The 20,201-nt window shown below is 38.0% G+C and overlaps 1 protein-coding gene across 7 annotated transcripts in view; it reads right to left on the bottom strand.

Annotated features, from left to right (window-relative positions):
* Positions 1-20,201, bottom strand: part of nfia (nuclear factor I/A) — a 580,788-nt gene that overhangs the window by 40,041 nt on the left and 520,546 nt on the right. For 6 of the 7 annotated variants that reach the window (XM_063064289.1, XM_063064291.1, XM_063064287.1 and 3 more), the window contains 2 exons: positions 17,695-17,860; positions 14,963-15,054 (listed from right to left, as the gene is read on the bottom strand). In XM_063064289.1, the coding sequence (XP_062920359.1) occupies positions 14,963-15,054; positions 17,695-17,860 (258 nt within the window). The remainder of the gene's footprint in view (positions 1-14,962; positions 15,055-17,694; positions 17,861-20,201) is intronic. The other variant, XM_063064294.1, reaches the window with a different exon arrangement.

Raw genomic sequence — 20,201 nt, 5'->3', positions numbered from 1 at the left:
GGAGGAACAACACCTTATATTCCGTCTGGGTAGCCTCCAATCTGATGGCATGAACATTCACTTTTCAAACTTCCGTTAATGCCCCACCTCCCCCTTGTACCCCATCCGTTATTTATTTATATACACACATTCTTTTTCTCTCTCTCCTTTTTCTCCCTCTGTCCCTCTCACTATACCCCTTGCCCATCCTCTGGGACCCCCCGCTTTTCTTTCTCCCTGGGCCTCCTGTCCCATGATCCTCTCATATCCCTAACACAAAATAATCTGCAGATGTTGGGGTCAAAGCAACACTCACAACACGCTGGAGGAACTCAGCAGGTTGGGCAGCATCCGTGGAAATGTCGACCGAGCTTTTCCACGGATGCTGCCCGACCTGCTGAGTTCCTCCAGCGTGTTGTGAGTGTTCCTCTCATATCCCTTTTGCCAATCACCTGTCCAGCTCTTGGCTCCATCCCTCCCCCTCCTGTCTTCTCCTATCATTTTGGATCTCCCCCTCCCACTTTCAAATCTCTTACTAGCTCTTCTTTCAGTTAGTCCTGATGAAGGGTCTCGGCCCAAAACGTCGACTGTACCTCTTCCTAGAGATGCTGCCTGGCCTGCTGCGTTCACCAGCAACTTTGATGTGTGTTGCTTGAATTTCCAGCATCTGCAGAATTCCTCGTGTTTGCGTTTTTAAAAGGAATCTATTAACTTATTGGGGAAACACATAATGGAGGGTGGGATAATCTTCAGATTCGAGCTTGGCCAATCAGATGTGATATCAAAGAATATTTTTTCATACATATGATACTAGAAATGGAACTTCCACTTGCTCTTAAGGTGAACTAACTTTCAAAACTGGGACTTGGAATTTTTTTTTCCAAGGTGAAAAGGATTCTGGATCTAAGAGAGGTAAATGGAATACATAATCCCATCATGACCTAACTGAGCAGAGTAACTGGATCTAGGTGCTGAGTGGCCTCTTTTGCCGATTTTGCTGTTAATTGGACTCAGAATAAACAGACATTTTTTATTTACCACTTGAGTGCAGATAAATTTTAAGGCTAGGATGTCGCAAGCCAACAGATGTCTATTCTATGGTGACTCTCAACTATCTGACTAGTTGAAAGCAATGGTGGACAAGCAGAAATTTCTTATTGTTATTGGTAAGCCACTATTTTGGATTCCTCAATAAATTCTGGTCTCTTACACAAATACATTCTTTTTCTCCACCCCCTCCCGTCTTCCTCTCCCCCTCCCTGAACTGTTCTTGATGCTGATGCTTTATTTGACTCCAGAATTAGCTTCAAATCACATAAGTACTCCACAATAAATTGGCTTGCTTTCATTGTCAGAATTCTAGCTTCCAAGATCCTTGCCCATGCTTTATTACTTTTAGGTTTGACTATTCTCACATTTTCTCTGCCTGTCTCACATCTTCTGCCTCTATTAATTCAAGTTCACTCAAAACATCAATGCCTATGTTGCAGGTCAGACTATTTGCTTTATATGTCCCTGCAATTCACTGACCTACATATTGCAACAGGAATCCTTTCTCATTTTTACTTTTAATCTCCTCTGTTATCACTCTCTGTCTCTGGTGATCTCTCTCCAACCATCCCTCGTTATCACTCTGTGCTCCTCTACTTCTGGCTTCTAGTGATTTTACTCCCTTCGCTATTGGCAGCTGTACAGTTCAGCTGACGAGTGTCGACAACCTAAGATTGTCTTCAAAAATCTCTTACCATTGTATCGAAAGAACAATTTCTGATCAAAACAAGTTTAACTTTTGCCAGTTTAAGCAACCCTTATTCCACTTTATAGCCACGTGTTCATAAAAAAGTAATAATTTATACACCTTTTTGCAAAGTTACCAATCAGTCACCCATTCCATTATATTCAGTATAATTCTTCTGGTTGTGTCATAATATAGAACGAAAAATAAAAAATGGAGTGCTAGAGTATAGTTGTTGATTTTGTATCATAGTTTACTTTATCAATGGTTGAAACTGCCCATTCTGCTTAGTCCGAACATCACAGTCTGCATGGCAACCACTTATCAATCAATCACGCCTTGTTTCATTACCATGATCGTCAGCAAGCTGAACACTAATCCCATTTAACTGTAAATTTCTCTAATTATCAGGCCGATTTATATAATTTTCTCAACTCTGACAGATAGGGAAGGTTATATGATACAATTTATAAATCCAAACACTAATCTGACCATCAAGAGACAGAATAGGGTGAATGGACAAGGTAAAAACAACTACTTCAAGCCACGTTAAAAATGGATGATGTTTACAAGAACTTAAATTGATACTCTGAGCAGAATTCATCGAGTGGACAATACTGTTGAGACCTACAATCCACATCCAGGCAGATGGATGGTCAATGCATTCTATCTACAAACTCATGTAAATTATGAATGCATAGCTCCCTTGTGCTTGACACTGACAATTGTGCATAAAGGTAAGGAACAGCCCTAACAGAAAGAGTGAATGTCCACCTGCTTTCAGGTATGGTGACAGAACCCGGCAATGGAAAATGTTGCAAGGGTACAATGTAAAAATGGCACAGAATTTCTCAGAATTACTACCCTCCTGTTTGGGAAACCAAGCTATAGTACTGCAGAACAGGAACTGTGATGAGGAACTTCTTGCATAACACCTTTTAAATTCTAGGATGGAGATGGAAATGATAGAACACGGAACTGATGATCTACCCAGCTGTCAAGAGCCACACAGCTCTGTTATAATTTCTGATAGGTACAAGAAATCTTCAAATAAAAGCAGTTTCATGAATCATCATTTAGCTCCCTTTCAGAAATTACACTTGCCTATAGGCCAGTTCCACCTCAGCATGGGAGAGACGTCCTCATACAGTGCCACTTGCAGCTAGACACACTGGGTTTGTCTTTCTACACTAAGTTACTTTATCTCATTACAGTACTTCAGTACATTTCTGCAGAAAAGCACATGAACTAGCAGCTAAAGAAACAATGCATCTACACCAACAGTGCACTGATATTCTCAGAGACCATGAAATTCAGGACAATAGTGAACCTTACTGTTAGCAGTCTTTGGAGTAGATACTCCCTAACTTAGTACTAGCATGATGTAACTTAGCTTTAGTGTCCAAGTATCTTTACAAACAGTGTTCCTGACTCAGGAGGAGATGGGCATGGCGAGTTGGAACTTACAGATATAAATCTCATGAAGGTTTGGAGGTAGCCATTCTATGTGGATGTTCCCTCTAACCTTAGTTGTATTCCAGGCAATCTCAATTGGATAACAAAAAAATGAGAAAAGGAAGCATATGTAGAAATGCTGAAGAGTCCAGCTGCTTCAAGGTGCTGTGTTTCTTGTTCCAACAGAAAATATTGTCACTGTTTTCCTATGACTATATTTTTGAGATTGGCAACATAGCTAATTCCTCCCAAAGGAACCAAAAACAACTAAAACTAACATTTTCATGGCTAAACACCCAACCAAAGCACAAGTAGTAGAAAAACTGCACAAAAGCACCTCAGTACATGTCATCTATATATTTTTACAGGCATTCCTTCCCAAATAATCCCATACTTTAGATCTTTGTAATTAAGATTACAAGGCTAAGAATTGGATCCATTTGGCAATTTAATTTGGCTCATGGTTACTTTCTAGTAGCAACCAGAGATCCCTTCGATTTTGTACCAGACATTTTTTCTTCTTCTTCAAACACCGTTGATTATTCCAATTGTCCTTTGAATAATGAAGTTTAAAGACTACATTACTCACAAATCAACTGATTGTTTTTTTCAATTTTTGCTGCATACGCACTGGGGTGCATTCACTGATTCCCTGATTATTGTTGATTCAAGTGCAGCCACAAGAGCTGCTTCTTTCAGAGGCAGGTGCTGCAAGTTGAAGAAATGGTTTGCAGACAAAACATCTCCCATCATGGAACATGCACAGGGACAAAAAAATTAATGAGAAATAAAGGAAAGAAAAAGCTTCTTAGACAGTGTTAACTCTGCCATTTCGCTACCTCAAAGAGTATTTTATGCTTGAGTAATAGCTTCCTCTCATTATGCCATTCCATTGCTCATGAAAAACCATCAAAGAGCACCGCTGGCCTACCTGATCTACCAGAAGGGGTTTTTGAGGATATTGCGGTGCGAATTCTAAAGAATCCAAGTGTCAGCAGTGAAAGACCCCTGCCGACAAGCCAGTTCAACACAAATATTTCACCAGTCATTACATTTCGGAAATCTCTTGACAAAGGACAGCTCATTTCCTGCTTTTTCCCCTGCTTTTCTCTTTTATTTTTTTGAAATAAAAGATTACGGTCTTGTTGGAAAATGATTACAACAATTGCATTCATAGCTTCAGGATGACAGGGAAAATGCACGGTTCCTGTTAATCACAAAGAGAAAGAAACATGTAACTGTGATTAACAGGCACGGCAATTCAGAAGTTTTAGTTTTTAGAAAATATGGTCAGCATTAGGTGAGCAATTAGATCCAGGAAGGGCAGCTTACTCTTGTTAATTGCTTATTTCTTTTGTCATAAACAATAACAGCAGCCATATGGATCACTCAGTTACCACATTCAGCTAACAATATTGGCCACTAGTGTAAATTAAAATATGATTCTATTCTATAGAACATTAACATTTTCATAACATTAACATTCTCAGCTCCAGGTTTTGCCTCAGAAAAGATTAAGCTTGTACCATTTCCTTTACTTAATTGCTAATAGTATTTGTACTGTCTGAATCCAAGTTCAGAAATGTGCGAACATTTTTGTTCCACATACTTGTTTTTGTTCCATTCTTTAACCATTGTCCCACAGTGATGCCGTGTCTATTAGAGCTGTGAGTTAGACTGCCTGAGAGACAACCTGATTGCACTTTGGTCCAAAATTAATCCTTATGCTAAACACTTGCACTTTTTTTCCTGAATTCTACAGCCTCTTTTGCTGAGCGGTACAGCTTTGTAACAAGTTCAAGTTCATACCATAGGAAGACACTCTTGAGCTGCTTGCCATGAAAACGAATTTGCATGTGATTTCACTGAACCTCTGCTATCTAAAAGTGAGTTTGTTTTCAGCATGGCTGAAAGTAATTTTCTTGTGTTTAAAGAACTATCAGCACAAAAACTGAGAACCATGGCCCCAGGAGCTAGTTATAACTCTGGTTACCACAGGTTAGCCACAGCTTTCCAATTTAAGTAATGAATTTAAAAACTTCAATTATTACACCAAATATGTTGCAGTTAAAAAACATATAAGAGTTAGTAGAACTAAACACTACAAAATGAATTTATACTGTAACAGGGCTTACTCACAACAACTAAATCCATTTTGAAAAATAGAGAAATTAACATTTGTATACAGCTTACACCTTCTGAATCTAATTGCATCAGCTCAGTTGACTAGACTGGAGTCCAGAGGAATTTAGTGATCACCAAAGTTGCACTGGACTGACTTTTATAATTGTTCAAGGTTTGTCCTTGTTATTAACACATGATAAACTCCTGGCCTATAGTAGATGGATGTTGAGAGATTACCAATTGTGTGACATAATAGAAAATTGAAACAGTTTAAAACATTAAAGAGCTACTTTCAAATTTAAAGGAAGGCATCTGTTTCATAGGTATTTGATTCATAGGGGCAAGTAAATTATTTCTGCCTTTCTAAAAGGTGTTAAGATTTTTAATTGACGTTTAATAAATTAATTCAGCTCTTTAGGTGTCATGCTATCACAGCCTATGATTCATTGGGAATAAAATACGATGAAGTATTTATAAAACTGTTTAAGTGCTGTTAAAAACTTATTGAACTGCTCAAAGACTAAAAACTATCTGACCCTCGAAAACAACAAATTTCCATAAAAGACGTACACATCCTGATTCTGTTTAAAGGTAGAAAAATAATGATACTTGTGTTGCCATTTTTAGTAATTGAATAAGTATTCATTTATTTCTAATAATTCCACATTAGATGATCACAAGGACTTTTTGAAAGATTAAACTTGGCAGGAAGGCAGAATTCTCCATCGCTGCACCAAATTCTGTAACAGCTATTATTCATTAAGAGAGCACAACTGAGAAACCTCTGAAGATAATGCTGTTGCTTGAATCACTAATATTTTAGGGGCACAAGTGAGGGAATATTTTGTTACTACTCCTAATATTAGATATTGTATATTGGAAACTTCAAATGTGATCTGCGATGTGAAACACTGTGAGCTAGAAATTCAATCGTAAACTGCTGCTTTTTCAGCATTATGCAATGAAAATTGATTTTTTTCTGCAGTGAAACATAATAATGTCCATTTTTGAGTTTCTCCTGAAATTTGACTGGGCAATTCCTAGACAGCATCTCTCATGGGCCTCAGAACTGATTTCATTGTTAGGGTGCAATGAGGGAACCTGGAGTACACAAAGTAGTCCTGTAAGTGACCATTGCTGGTCATTTATGGGATGACTCGATCTCTCAGTGCAATACTGGAGTTAAACCCTAGTCTATACGTTACTTACATAACAAATATCCAACTGGTAACCTGTCATATGATATGAACGTACTCCAACACTATCGTCAACACAGGTCCCAAGTGGGTTTGAGCTAGACAACACAAAGGAATGCATCCTCAATATGAAGATAATTCTTCTAAGTTGTTCAACATGGGGGAGCATCAAGAGAGGATGATAGATGATAACTGGGAGGACTTTCATTTCCCATGTTTGACCTGATGCCATTACACTTCATGAGGTCTGGAATAAATGCAGAGGAATGCCAAAGCTACTTCCTCCAAACAGTATACTGCTCCAGCACAGACCCAGGCTGATTGAGGGTAAGTATATTCAAAAGAGTTGGAGCTCATAGTCAATTAATCAGTGTTAATCCTTGTCCTTCACTAACATGGGATTGCTACAGTAGGACCCGCAACACATGCATGATACCACAAACAGACCCAGCAAAATCCTCCAAACTCATTCGTAGGATAGGCAAATCAATATTAATAATCTCTTGCAGAGAAACATTTGGTACATCAGTCAAATGCAGTCAGATCCAGTGAATGGCCCGTATCATCAGCATTCCTGAAGCAAACTTCTTAAACAGGATAGCTCACTCTGCGATTTCAGGGAGGACAGAGAAAGTGGTTTGAGGACATACTCAAAATCCATTGTGAGGAATGTAATGCCCTTACTAGCTCATCGGAATTCTTAGCTCATGAGTGTTTAAAAAAATAGACAAGAACTTCTGGGAAAGCACTGAGCACCTTGAATTACAGAATCCCAGTGATAAAAAACAAAATGAATGTCAACATCCACGAACCCACACTTCCACCCAGCTCATTAAAGGCCACCACCTAACATCCCATCTTGAACTCCTCAACCACCCCAGAACCCCACAGAACTGGAGTGCAAGTTTGTCCTCCTCACTCCCAACAAGAGGAAGAGGAGCAGCAGCTGCAGCAAGAAGAACTGACATTAACACTGTAGGAGACTTCTTGGTCTAAAGCAAAGATTTCAGAGAATTGTAGTAGAAACTGCAAGGTAGATCACCACTCTTAAAGTACTAAGCTTTGTGAAAAGTTGACATCTTATAGGGCATCCATAAAAGAAGAGATTAAAGATGACGATCGGGAAATAAACAGATAACAAATACAGAAGTCACTCTCAAATTGCAAGAAGCTGTACTCAATTTTCCATGGTCAGCTCATTCACAAAACTTCAGAGACAGATTTGGATCTGTGTGAAGGGTAAACTAATAGTGGAGTGGTAAACTACGTACAAGTAAAATTGAACTGGTTGCAAACAATTAACGGGATTGACTGTTTGAAAGGCCTTCATACTAAAAGCCATTAAGAGCTTCAAAAGGCATTACTAACAACTAGTAATTTATGTTAAACATTAGGAAGCCAACAAGAAAGGAAAGAAAAGTTATGCAGGTACAGTATGTTTCTGTGTGGGTGACAGAATCTCTTCTCAGCAGAAAAGATACCACATTTAGTCAGAGAAGAGTTCCACCATAGACTCTAACAGATGCATATCTCCTTACAATTGGTGGCACAGTTGTGCTGCAGCAGTGGTGATTTTTGTTAATAGCATCAGCAACCTGACCCTGGGTGCCATCCATGTGCAGTTAGTATGTTCTCCCTGTGACTGCATGAATTTCACCTGAGTGTTCCTGTTTCCTCTCATATCCCAAATCCTTTTATGGGTAGGTTGATGACCAGAGTAATAGGAGCTACGCCTTTCAATAGAAAAGTTCAAAGTTCTATGTAAAATTTATTATCAGGGTGCATACATGTCACCATATAAAACCCTGAGGTTCTTTTTCCTGTGGGCATACGTAGCAAATCTGTGGAAAAATAACTGTAAACAGGATCAATGAACAACAAACTATGCGAATGTAAATATAAATAAATGGTAATAAATAACAAGAGCATGAATAACAAGATAAAGAGTCCTTAAAGTGAGACTACCGGTTGCGGGAACACCAGAATTAGAACGTATGTCGATATCCTCTTTTGTTCATGAGCCTAATGGTTAAGGGGTATTAGAATCTAACTTCCTAAACAATATAACTCTTAACAGGCTATTTCATAATTTAGAGCCCAGCTATTGAAACTAATCACATGAACTTGGTGAGATTAAAAAGGTAGAAGAATTAAATTAAGGTTATTTTCTTGCAGTGGAATATGCACAGAATTAAACTTCATACAGAATGGAAACTGCCCATCTTGACTCACCGGTAGGTCATGAGGTGTTATTAGGGATGGATTTCGTATCAAAACACCGGGGAAAGAACATGTGCCAGTTTTGTCTAACCACATTGCTTATTGTGTGAACTATGAATCAATTTTATTGATAGGCTGAACACTATAATGCCATTTGAACCAAAATGTGATCTGATTGCGTCTGAGGAAAGCAGTAGAGGAAAAGAAAATGCTGAAAGTTGGTCAATGTCTCCATCACCTACAAGAAATCAAACAGTGCAGTTCTAAAAACCATGCAATTCTGCAGAGCTCTGAGCTGGGGTTAATTAATAATGTACAACCACCTGAATTACTGAAGTGTTCTTTCCTGTGTAAACATTTAAAGATGCATAAGGTACAGAAAAGTAGATGGCACGTTTATTTTTGATGCAATGCAGTCTTGCCTTCTATTTCTTTTCTTTGACTATTACTTACTATGATGACAAAGTCAATAAATTGATCTTCCTGCTGATGTGCTATACAGCAAGCTAATCCAATACTGTGCTATCTGCAGTAAAAAATAATCAGAGAAGATGGATGGAAGATACAGTAATAATACATATACATCTCCTATCTCCTCTGGCACTAATCTATGGATAGTCAGGTCTTAAAATTATATCAGTTCCTCAACTATGCCTATCTAACTAAAGGTGCTCATTAAGGACATCTTGATGCAGTGTTACCAAATGAACTTATGGCTAATTAATACTGGACGAGGTTCTGATAAAAACAGAAAACAATTGGCTAGGTCTTTGTGATGTAGATTTCATCATCCTCACAGCGGATAATCAACTGGAGCTATATTGAGGACAGTAAATTAATACCGCCCACATGCATTTATCATTAAACTTCATGTTGCAGACCTTTCCAAGTTGTCATGTAAGACTGACAATACATGGACAGTGCTTGCAGAGTGTTTCTGCACACAACATAGTGACAGATAAGCAAAAAGTACAAGATACAATGTTTGACACAAAATGGATAAGTTAAGACCTGATCTCTGCTAGCAGATAGATGTTATAAGGCTTCCCTCTTAAGTCTTTGCCTGTCAGTCAGTGAATATAGATAGTGCGTTGTAAGGACGTAGCTGTATATGGGTGGGGGACACATAGGAGATAAATCCAAAGAAAGAGAAAGCGTCAGATTTCATTTCTGTTCTTCCTCACCCATAGGGGTGATCAAAAAAGATTTTCTGAGCCTCCTGCTCCAGCCATCTTGGCCTAAGAAGGCAGTTTCAGGAAAGAAGTGGTGTCAATTGCCGCCAACATCATTGCAGTTGGAACTGTATATTTAATCCAGATCCCACTCCACTCTACTGAGATACTTCATATGCCCAAAGCCATCTTACAAATGATGAGAAAAGAACCCACTATTTAAGTTAACAGTCACCACCAACTCCACCCCTTCCAACATGCACTTGCGTTTTGCCAAACAGGCAAGTTTAAAAATTGGCTTCTGTTATGCAATCCACATTCAGAATTTCTCATCGCACACCTGATAAAGGGACTTCGTTTTGATGCTGTGCAATTCTCAGATATACACCCACAATGATAATTAAAACAAAATTTAAATGCTAGTATCAAGCGTGGCAGACTCGTAAAAAGGAAGTGTGGTTGAAAAGGCAGAGGGATTGCAAGATGTGCTCATCACCTGATGGCACTAAATTAGTCTCTGAATCAACATTTGTGTGAAATCACCCTCTAAGATAGGCATTGCTTATTATGACAGTAATTCCAGGCCTGTAAGTCAGCATGAACATGCTGCTGTCTAGAAGTCAGATCACGTGTCCATTCTGAGTTTAGAAATGCAGCATTGGCTGATCATAAACTACCACAAGTGTCTCTAGCATTTACATATAAAATGGAACTGTTAATAAAATAGCACCACCAGCTTCTGCCTTGCCTGGTTAGCTGCAAAACATTTGCTACTTATTCTCAGGTACCTTAAAGTTTCAGCATCTTTATAATGTATCAATTTAGATCACTTGTCAAGGGCATCTCTATGTCAACAGACAGGACTTTTTCAATAAATAGTTGACATTATTTGAAGTAAACTAAAAAAATGAGAAAGCACTTAGAATATACGTACTTTTAAACACTAAATATAAGCATAGAAGTCAATAAAGATCAATATAAGAATTAGGAAACTTAGAAAATGTTGTAACTGGCTAGTGAATCCTACTTCTTCGGTGTCTGCTGCTGGCATTTGATTTATTTATGTGGTAATAACTGCAAGTTAACAGCTAAACAGAGAGATCCATTCTCTGGTTAAACAGGAATTTATTGCATTTTTAAAAAAATATACGTAATAAATTCTAAACAAAGCTTTAGTAAGAAGATGTATTACTCAACACAAATTGAAATTTTGATTTAACATGAAGTGCCTGGAATGAATCCTGCAGTTCAGAGGATTCTTGCAGTGACTCATCCAAACCCACGCCATTTAGATGTTGCTTAATATGTACTGAGCAAACTGCTATAATCTTGAGCAGTTACCAAACATAGAGACAGAAAGAAAATGTCACAAATACGACACAACAAAAATGAAAATTCAGTGTATTTTTAACATCATACTTCCATGTAATTTGCTGTAAGGTTAGTTTTTAAAAATTGGTCATTAAAATTAACCAGAAAATTCATTGATCTAATTAGATACTTTAGAATGTCAGAGGAAGTATCAAATTATCCTCTATAGCACACTAATACATTCAAACAATGATCAGTTTTTTTAAAGAAACATGCTTCACAGTAAATGCCAAGGCCCTGAGTAGTTTGTGACATTAGGTAAGAAGTCACAATTCCCTGAAAATGGGATCACAGATAGACACGGGGTGGTGATGAAGGTGTGTGGCACACTTGTCTTCCTCAGCTGAGGTGTTTAGTATAAGAGTTGGAACATCACGTAACAGTTACATAAAATATTGAATAGGCCATTCTTAGAGTGCATTTTAGATCCCGCCCTGTAGGAAAGATATTATTAAGGAAGAGAGGATGCTGAAAAGGTTCACAAGGATTTTGACTGGATTGGAGGGCTTGAGTTATCAGCAGAATCACAGAGTCATAGTCATAATATGTTACAGGTGGCAGGAGACATGGCAGAGAATATAAAATTGTAAGTCACATAGGTGGAGTCTTTGATTCCCACTGTGTGGGCATCTAATCCTGGAAGGCATAGATTTAAGGTGAGAGGAAAGAGTTTTAAAGGGGATTTGATGCATATATTTGTCACACACAGAGTAGCTGGTATCTGGATTGAGCTGCCAGAGGAGGAAGTGAAGGCCGGAACAGTAACAACATTTAAGAGGCATCTGGAAATGTACGTGAATGAATAAGACATTAAGGAACCTGGAATTAATGTAGGAAAATGGGGTTAGTATGGATAAACATAATGGTTAGCATAGTTGTACTGGGCTGAGGTGCCTGTTTGTATGCTGTACTGCTCTATGATTTCATGACTAATTTGCATAGTGGATAGAACAGTGCAGGAAAACCAGCAATTGAAAGCTATTTAATTCTATATAAAAATATTTTGGCTGCTCGGCTTTCCTTTCCCTTTCCTTAAACTCAATTTTTAAAATAATTTCCCTTCTTTTGTCTCAGATATCCTAGCCAAATTGGTCCCCTAGTCTAAACTCTAATTGTTTTTATGATGTCTGAGGTGACTCTTACAGAAACTTGGGAGCAGTTCATTGTTTTCATATTTTACTCTTTCAAAAAACTGGCATAGGTCCGTGTCACCTCCACCGCCCTGTAGACCAGAGTTCGTAATTTTATTGTGCTGATAGAGACATACATTGTCCGTCCTGTCATACTACTATCTTTGCATATAGTCTGAGGGCATCCACAGTCTCAATGAGCTTTGCTCAGATAGAACTTTTCCTACTAATGAATTCCTTTGGCTTATGAACATCTGATTTACATGATATTTTCATGATAACACTTAAGATCATTAAAGGTCAGTGTTCTCATCGTAGGAAGCTATTTTTTTGCTGTAACAAATGGAATCTCACCTTCTGTGCAAAGGAATTCATGGTACCCAAAATCCTGTAACTACAGCCCAGCATTTATGATTTATAAATTTTCACAACACAAAATGCTTCTTATGAAAGGTACTTTTTTTTATAAATTGAGGAAACCCTGCACTCTTACAATGATTAAGAGTTGCTTAAATATATATTTAGTTAAAAGATAACTCTACAGATACAGAAATCAAACAAGGTTTTGTCAGAAACAATTGATACTACCAGCATGAACCATTTCTTTAAAGATTACAAGGTTCAATTATCCATTTAAAATGTAATTTATAAACCACAGCACTTCCACTTTCTAGGGCACTCCAGTAGGCAATTGATGGTATTAAAAATCCATGGACAATCTGGTCATCAATCACTGCTTATCTGTAGAATCAGCTCTGGTCCAATACAGGATGAAAGGGGAAATCATCCAGACTTTCTAGCATTAGTAAGTAGTTTAAGGCTGTCACTGAGTTCCCTCAGACATAGGAATCTTCCAGATTAAAAAAAACATTTCAGTGCAGACTGAATTCATAATCCTTTTTAAGATTTTGTGCAAAAGTTCTTTTTACTGAGTACCCCATTTTGTTAGAGATTGTACCATCTGACTGTGAAGAAGAAATATTAATGATTCTTAATAAAGTCATGAGAATGGAATCATATGGCGCTTGCTTGACATTGTCATGCAAACATTTTCCACATTTGGGTATCTTAAGACACTCCCTTGCTCACTGCCATACTAAAAAAATGTGCCCAATAGACTGAAAGTCTTTTTTTTAATAATATAGTTTGAGTTGGATGGCACAGTGGGTTTTGATTTGGGTGCAGAGTGGCTTCAAGGGGATATGGCCAAGCAAAATAAATGGGAGAAAATAATGTTGAAAAATTGTGATAAGTGATTAAAAATCACTGGTTTTCAGAAGGACTTGAATGTTCTTGTAAATGAATCACTGGAAGTTAACCCGGAGGTGCAACAAGTAAACATGAAAGTAAACAGAACAGTGGCTTTAATTGTGAGAACATTGTGGTACAATAAGAAAACATGCCACTGAAATGATACAGGCACTTGGTAAGATTGCACCTGGAAAACCATGTACATGTCTGGCCATGTTATTGAAGCAAGGATCCACCTGTGATGAGGAACTATTATCAAGGTTCACCAGATTGATTCCTGGAATGGGAATATTGCCCTTGGTAGAGAGATTATGCAGATTGGGCCTATGTTCTCACAAATTTACTGATTAGGTAGGAGGCACCGGGGGAGGGGGGTGTTGGTGAATGGCCTGCTCCTTCTTCTCTATCTTAGGTTTTTGTGATGATGTGCTCTGAACATTCTTATTCTTAATATTACATTATAGAATCTCTCTCAAGCCCATGAATTTGAATATACAATGTAGGTTTAGAAGTATTAGAGAAACCTGAGGCCTCTGTCAGTCAGAATTGACCATGGATGTTTCATCCTAGCTGTCTAGATACACAAGCCTGGGCAGTACGGGATGGAGAACAAGCTGTTGTCCATGTAGCAAGCTCCCCTTCTCCACACAACTGATGGACCCTAAGAGGCCTGTACAGTCTGGTACCAACAGCGTTGCAGAAGTTGCCAGTCAGCATTGAAGTCAATGTAGGACTGCCTTAGGGACTCCAGCTCCGAACTTTTCCCTCGGGGTTTACTTCCAAAGCCTTCCCCATGAGCGGGTATAGCTGCAAGGCAGCGGAGGCTTGAGATCAGAGTTTTCCTTCTTAGAGAAATACAGATTCAAATAATTAACTAAACTAACATTGGTCTTCTAAAGTATGTGAATTGAACTCCTATAGGTCTTGAGTTAAAATATGTAGCCAGTAATCCATATTGTAAATGGGACTTCTGCTATTTTTTCTCTATTGGGACATTAAACGTTAAAGCACAACAAAAATATACATTCAAAACTAGCCAAATGATGTACTTTGGAAAATATTCATCTGAAAGAATTTTTAAAATAAAAAAGCGACGACATTTTACCATATTGTAATTACTCACAATACTAATTTTTTGCCAAGCAACATTAGAGAATGCATGGATTTTATTTCCAGACAGCGGGCTATTGAAAATACTTCTGCTTTGCAGATTGAGCATAAGGTCAGTTCTGAAAGATCCCTACTATGCAGTATGATTGCAGCTCACTGCATGTAGAAACAAGACCACAAAAAGCTAAACTGGATACAAAAAGGTTCAAAGCTGCCCACCTGTGGCTGTTGAGGGATATTTACAAAGCTGGGATCCCGTGGTCCAACACTCACGAATCGGTTTGCAGGGGAGGTGCTGGGTGTCGAATAGGCTGTGAAGGGAAGGGATACATGCGTTCAAGAAGCAGCAGTGGGTTGCACGCAAACAACACACATCTTAAGCCTGATTGAAAGACAGCAGGGTCTGTAGAAGCACTCACCCAAATTTATGTCTGGTACTCCTTTTAACCCCCTGATAATGAACTTGAAGCTTGAGAGACTTTGGTTTGCATTTTAAAAAAGCAGGCGTACAAAGGCACAACCTTTTCTTTTTGTGGGGCGATAATCACAGTCCTGCAACAATCCTCCATCGCAAAACAATAATGGAATTTCATTTCTTGTAAGATGTATTATCGTGGAAACAGAAATGCCAAGGGTCATAGAAAATGCCTCTGATTAATATCAACTATTATCTGCACTGCAAGGAATTGAGGAATGAGGAAGCAACATGAGCATGCGTGTTAAAAGAACATAAATAACAGAAGTGGAAGTGTCACTCAAGGTATACAGCAAAGGCAACATTTCAATACAGGATATAGGTAGGCATTTGCTAATGTAATTATTAAAATTATTTATAACAATAAAGGCAAACAAGTTGTCTTTTTTTTTAGAAAGTTGAAAACTGCTCAGGCTATTTCTTTCATGCTTCGTGTGAACAGTGGGAGGTAAATGATGGGCCAAAAAGGTGATCTTACAGTTTGAATTCACCTGATTTGTCATTGTTTTTAAAAGTCCCTGATATTTAATGAAGCTCAACTGAAAATTGCTGGTAAAATATTACAAATGTTGGGGTCAGATTTGCTCTGGAAATTTAAGCAATATTGCAAGCAGACTTCAAAATGTTTGTTTTGGGTATTTCTTACACTGTCAGAGAAACTACTTGTTGGAAGTGTGAGGAATAATCACTGATCTCCATAATGTCGCTACACACTAAAGTCAGAAGAATTCTCATCTCAATTGCTACCTCTAAAAATGCCCCCGCCAAGGCTGGATGCAGCCACCCTTTGCTACCCACCTTCAGTTAGAGATAAACTGACAAGATGCAGAATGGCTTCCCATTATTGATTACATCGGCTGACCTACAAATTAGGAGGTGAAACTTCTGGTGTTAGGACACCAAGCGTCACATTGAAAATGTCCTCAACAGGAAGTAAAATATGGAAAGTAACATCTTCTAATTTTTTTCCTTCCAAATTGCAGGCAGGTTCAATTAATCTTACATTTGATCCATGCAAATGAAGAAGCAGTAATGTAGTTTGCAAGGAATAGATTACCACACTTATTGCCTCATTTTTATTATCTACTTATTACATACTTACTATTTATTTTTCAAATAAATAGATAAATGCATTCATTGTCTCAATTTTGGAGGCAAAGAAACATATATTTTGAGTATATTTTCAACTATGCTACCAGCAGCATTGTCAGAATTCACTGGAAAGCATTCTGCAATGTATCATCATGCTTAGTCTCAACTTACTTCAGAAGACATTTTCCCCCTTGTATTGTAAACCTACTGCCACTCACAAGAGAATAGCAAGTTTCAATCTATGATTACATCATGCATGCATGATTTTTTTATGAAATAGTGAGATGATTTAACACATGACTGTCACAAGCCTCAACAATCCCATCTATGCTTATGCCTTCTAGTCTATCATATTGATGGTTTTATTAACTGAAAGGAAAAAAGCATGCACCTCAGTCTAAAATCACCAGTGATTCTGTGTCTCTAATATATGGGACTGCTAACTTCTCTTATACTGTGGGCATAATGTTTCTGGGAAGTTTATAGATCAATATTTTTAAATATTCTGAGCAGTATGTATACTATACTGACGAATGAATGAATGGCAAGAGAAAAGAGCCTGAAGCTGCCACATGGGTAGAGCTGCAGGTTTCTGAATGCAAAATTCAGCTGAGACTTGCATGGAGTTTCCTTTCTGCCAGTGTCCCAGTGCCCTTTGTAGGATGTCAGGGTGGGGAAATGCATAGTAATAGTCTGAAAGTGGTCAAGAAGGAGCATGAGTGAGCTCCCTGAAACTTACCTCTCTTTTAAGGTCTCCATCAATCCTTGTGAAAATTTCATTGAGAAAACTCTGGATGTGAATATAGTAAAACTGGAACTAGGGTCTTACTCCCAGCACTAATGGTAATAAGTATTTATTGACTTTCTTGGAAATTGTATCAGGTACAAAGGTGGGAGTCCAAGCTGCCCATTTACTTTCTTGTATCGTCCTCCCGTTTTACAAGCCTGAAGCATATGGCTCATTCCAAGTCATGGACAAAGGCACATTGCTAATAAGTTCTTTATCATGGGACTATTTTTGAAAATAGATGCAAAGAAAACCCTGAACAGTTTTCACATTTCACGTTATTAAGGGAGAAAACACCATTGAAAATGGTCAATTAATGACTGAAATAAAAGCATGATTTATCTGGAAGCCAGCAAATAGATGATTGCAGGAGAAAATAAGAAAACCTTACGCTATAGTGAAAAAGAATATTAGTACAGCTTGATATCTTCCATTCAGATGCATGAAAATGATGCAAAGTAACTTTATAACAAAAAAGGATTAACCAACTGGCTATCCACATTAACATTTTTATACATTTAGATGCGTGACCTAATGCTTGGACCAGCACTTTCTATGTTCATATAACATACATGGGGTTTGCTAAAGTACACTTACTGGGTGAAGTAGGTGAAGCTGCTCCTCCATCTGTAGATGTGGTAGTTGGTTTTGTGTCTGGCACTGGCAGAGGCACAGGCCTAGCCATAGGTGGAGGAGGTGGGGGTGGCAACATTGGGGTGGGAAGGAATGGATTATGGACTTTGCCTTGGCTGCTTCCATTTGGCTGTGGGACAGAGTAAAAATAATAATGAATAAGTCAAAACCACAGCTAAAGAAAAGGATTTGTAAGCAATGATTATAGTTAATGGAGGCAGCATCGGTGTGAAAGAAATGTGATAGTAAGCTAAACAACAAAGTCTTTTTCTCAAACCAGGCACAATTCTGTGGCATTCATAAAATTAAACAAAAGCTTTTTTTTTTAATCAGATCCTCCACACACCTCAACTGAACATATTGTATTATTTTTGTCTGGTCAGGCAAGGGGCATATATTTGATAGACTAATATTAATAACAGATTTTATACATTGTAGCACTACCATTTTAGTAACATCTTTACTTTCACTAAACATATCATATAATAATATTCTGGATGAAATACCAAAGGGAATGGTCACGCAAAACATGAGAAAATCTGGAGCCAACCCCACAGACTCAGGTTTCTTAAAATCATAAACTAAAAAATGAAAAAAATGCACCTTTTGACTACTTTAAGTACAGTTGAAATTGTATTTATTTATCACAAAATGCTGACTGTGAAATTTGATATCCTCATCAGCAGGAAAAATCTCCAATCAGGTGCACATAACTGTAATACAGTAAAATGTAACCTATTAAATACCTTTTAGTGAGGGATCACATTAATCAGGTCATGTCTTAGTGTTACTTCAGAACTTTCCAAAATAGTGATGTACACAATAATCTCATATTGTCATGGCATGCACTGCTATATTTGAAAGGGAGGGCCCACAAATGCTCAAAAGGATTCAGCTGTCTTCCTCTCAGAGCTTGAAGATGCCTGCCTAAATGATTATGTCTCGGAGCTGTTAAGAAAGCTTGAAGGTTAAACTCTCTGCGTAGCTTACACTCTGCATGGCTGCAAATAACCATAAAAGATACAACCTTTACTGATGCCCAACTCCCACTCATCAATAGAACCATGGAAAGTTTTCCATCACTTTAAGAGTGTAATGAACTATTCTCTGCACGAAGACTGCAAATCTGACACTCAAGAAACTCAGCAGGATCCAGGTCAAAAGCACGAAACGTGAGTGACCAAGCTGTATTAATGGATAGAGATTTCAATGTTTCAGGTTAAGGATTTTTCACTAGAAATGGAAAAGTGAGAGAAAAGTATGTTTTCATTGCAGAGAGGAGAAAGGGTAGTGAGAAATGTCTCAATTACACTTCCCCCTCAATCCTGCTTCTTGCACACTGGTTCACCACCACAAAACATTTCATTGCCCCACTACTTGTAGATTGAGTTATAGCATACCTCATCCACAAGATGAACAGCACCAACTCACCAATATTTCATTGGCAGCATCTGCAATTTTATAAACCTGCAACCTTGAACTCCCAGAATGCCAATGACAGCAGGTGCATGGGAACACCAACATAACAATACCTTGAATTTATACAGTGCATCCAATGGAATAAAATATTTCATCACTTGCAAGTATTCACATAAACTATATGTAAAGTAACATGAAAATATAATTGCTGTTTTTTTAATCACCACTGGGTTAAAATCCTGGAGTCTCCTGTCTTTGACAGGTACCCAAGGCAATGCATGGATGGCAGTTACTTAAGGCATGACTCATGCCAGCTTCTCAAGGACCATCAAAACTTTTCAATAAACAGTCTTTCAGAGGTATTTCTATCTATGGCTACATAAATAAACAAACACTCTCTACTGATGGCAATTTGTACAAACAATTTGTTCTCAAATTCGTGGCTCAAACTCTGGCTCTACAGAAATTGCATCAATAAAAATCTTAACAATAGTTCGCAAATATAGAGAGGGGATGAGGCTTCTGAGGCAACTATGCATTTTCAATTGACATTGCAGGAACAATATGCAGGAAGTCAAAAACAGATAAGATATATATAATCAAAGATAGGGTTTAAAGGAATGTTGATGAATGAGGGACCTTGGAGTTCAAGTCCATATTTACCTAAACGTGGCAGCACAGATACATAGGTTGGTAAAGGAGGTATATGAAATGGTAGTCTTCATACATCACAACATAGAATATAAGAGTTGTGGTGTTCTATGGTTAGACCGTGGTTAGTGTCAATGCTGATGCATAGGGTGGTGAAGAAGGTATATGAAATGGTAGTCTTCATACAGCAGGACGTAGAATATAAGAGTTCTGATATTCTGTAGTTAGATTGTAGTACTGTGTGGAGTTTTGTTTGCTACACTCTAGGAAGAGTGTGGTTGTGCTGCAAAGAATGCAGAGGAAATTCTTTAGGATGCTGGAGACACAAAACACTACAGATGCTGCAATCTGGAGCAACAGCAATCTGCTGGAGAAGTCTTGATTCAGGTTTTTAACCTGAA

This window comes from Mobula hypostoma, chromosome 12, assembly GCF_963921235.1.
Source record: "Mobula hypostoma chromosome 12, sMobHyp1.1, whole genome shotgun sequence".
NCBI classification, from domain to species: domain Eukaryota; kingdom Metazoa; phylum Chordata; class Chondrichthyes; order Myliobatiformes; family Myliobatidae; genus Mobula; species Mobula hypostoma.
This window is presented reverse-complemented; position numbering and strand designations above follow the sequence as displayed.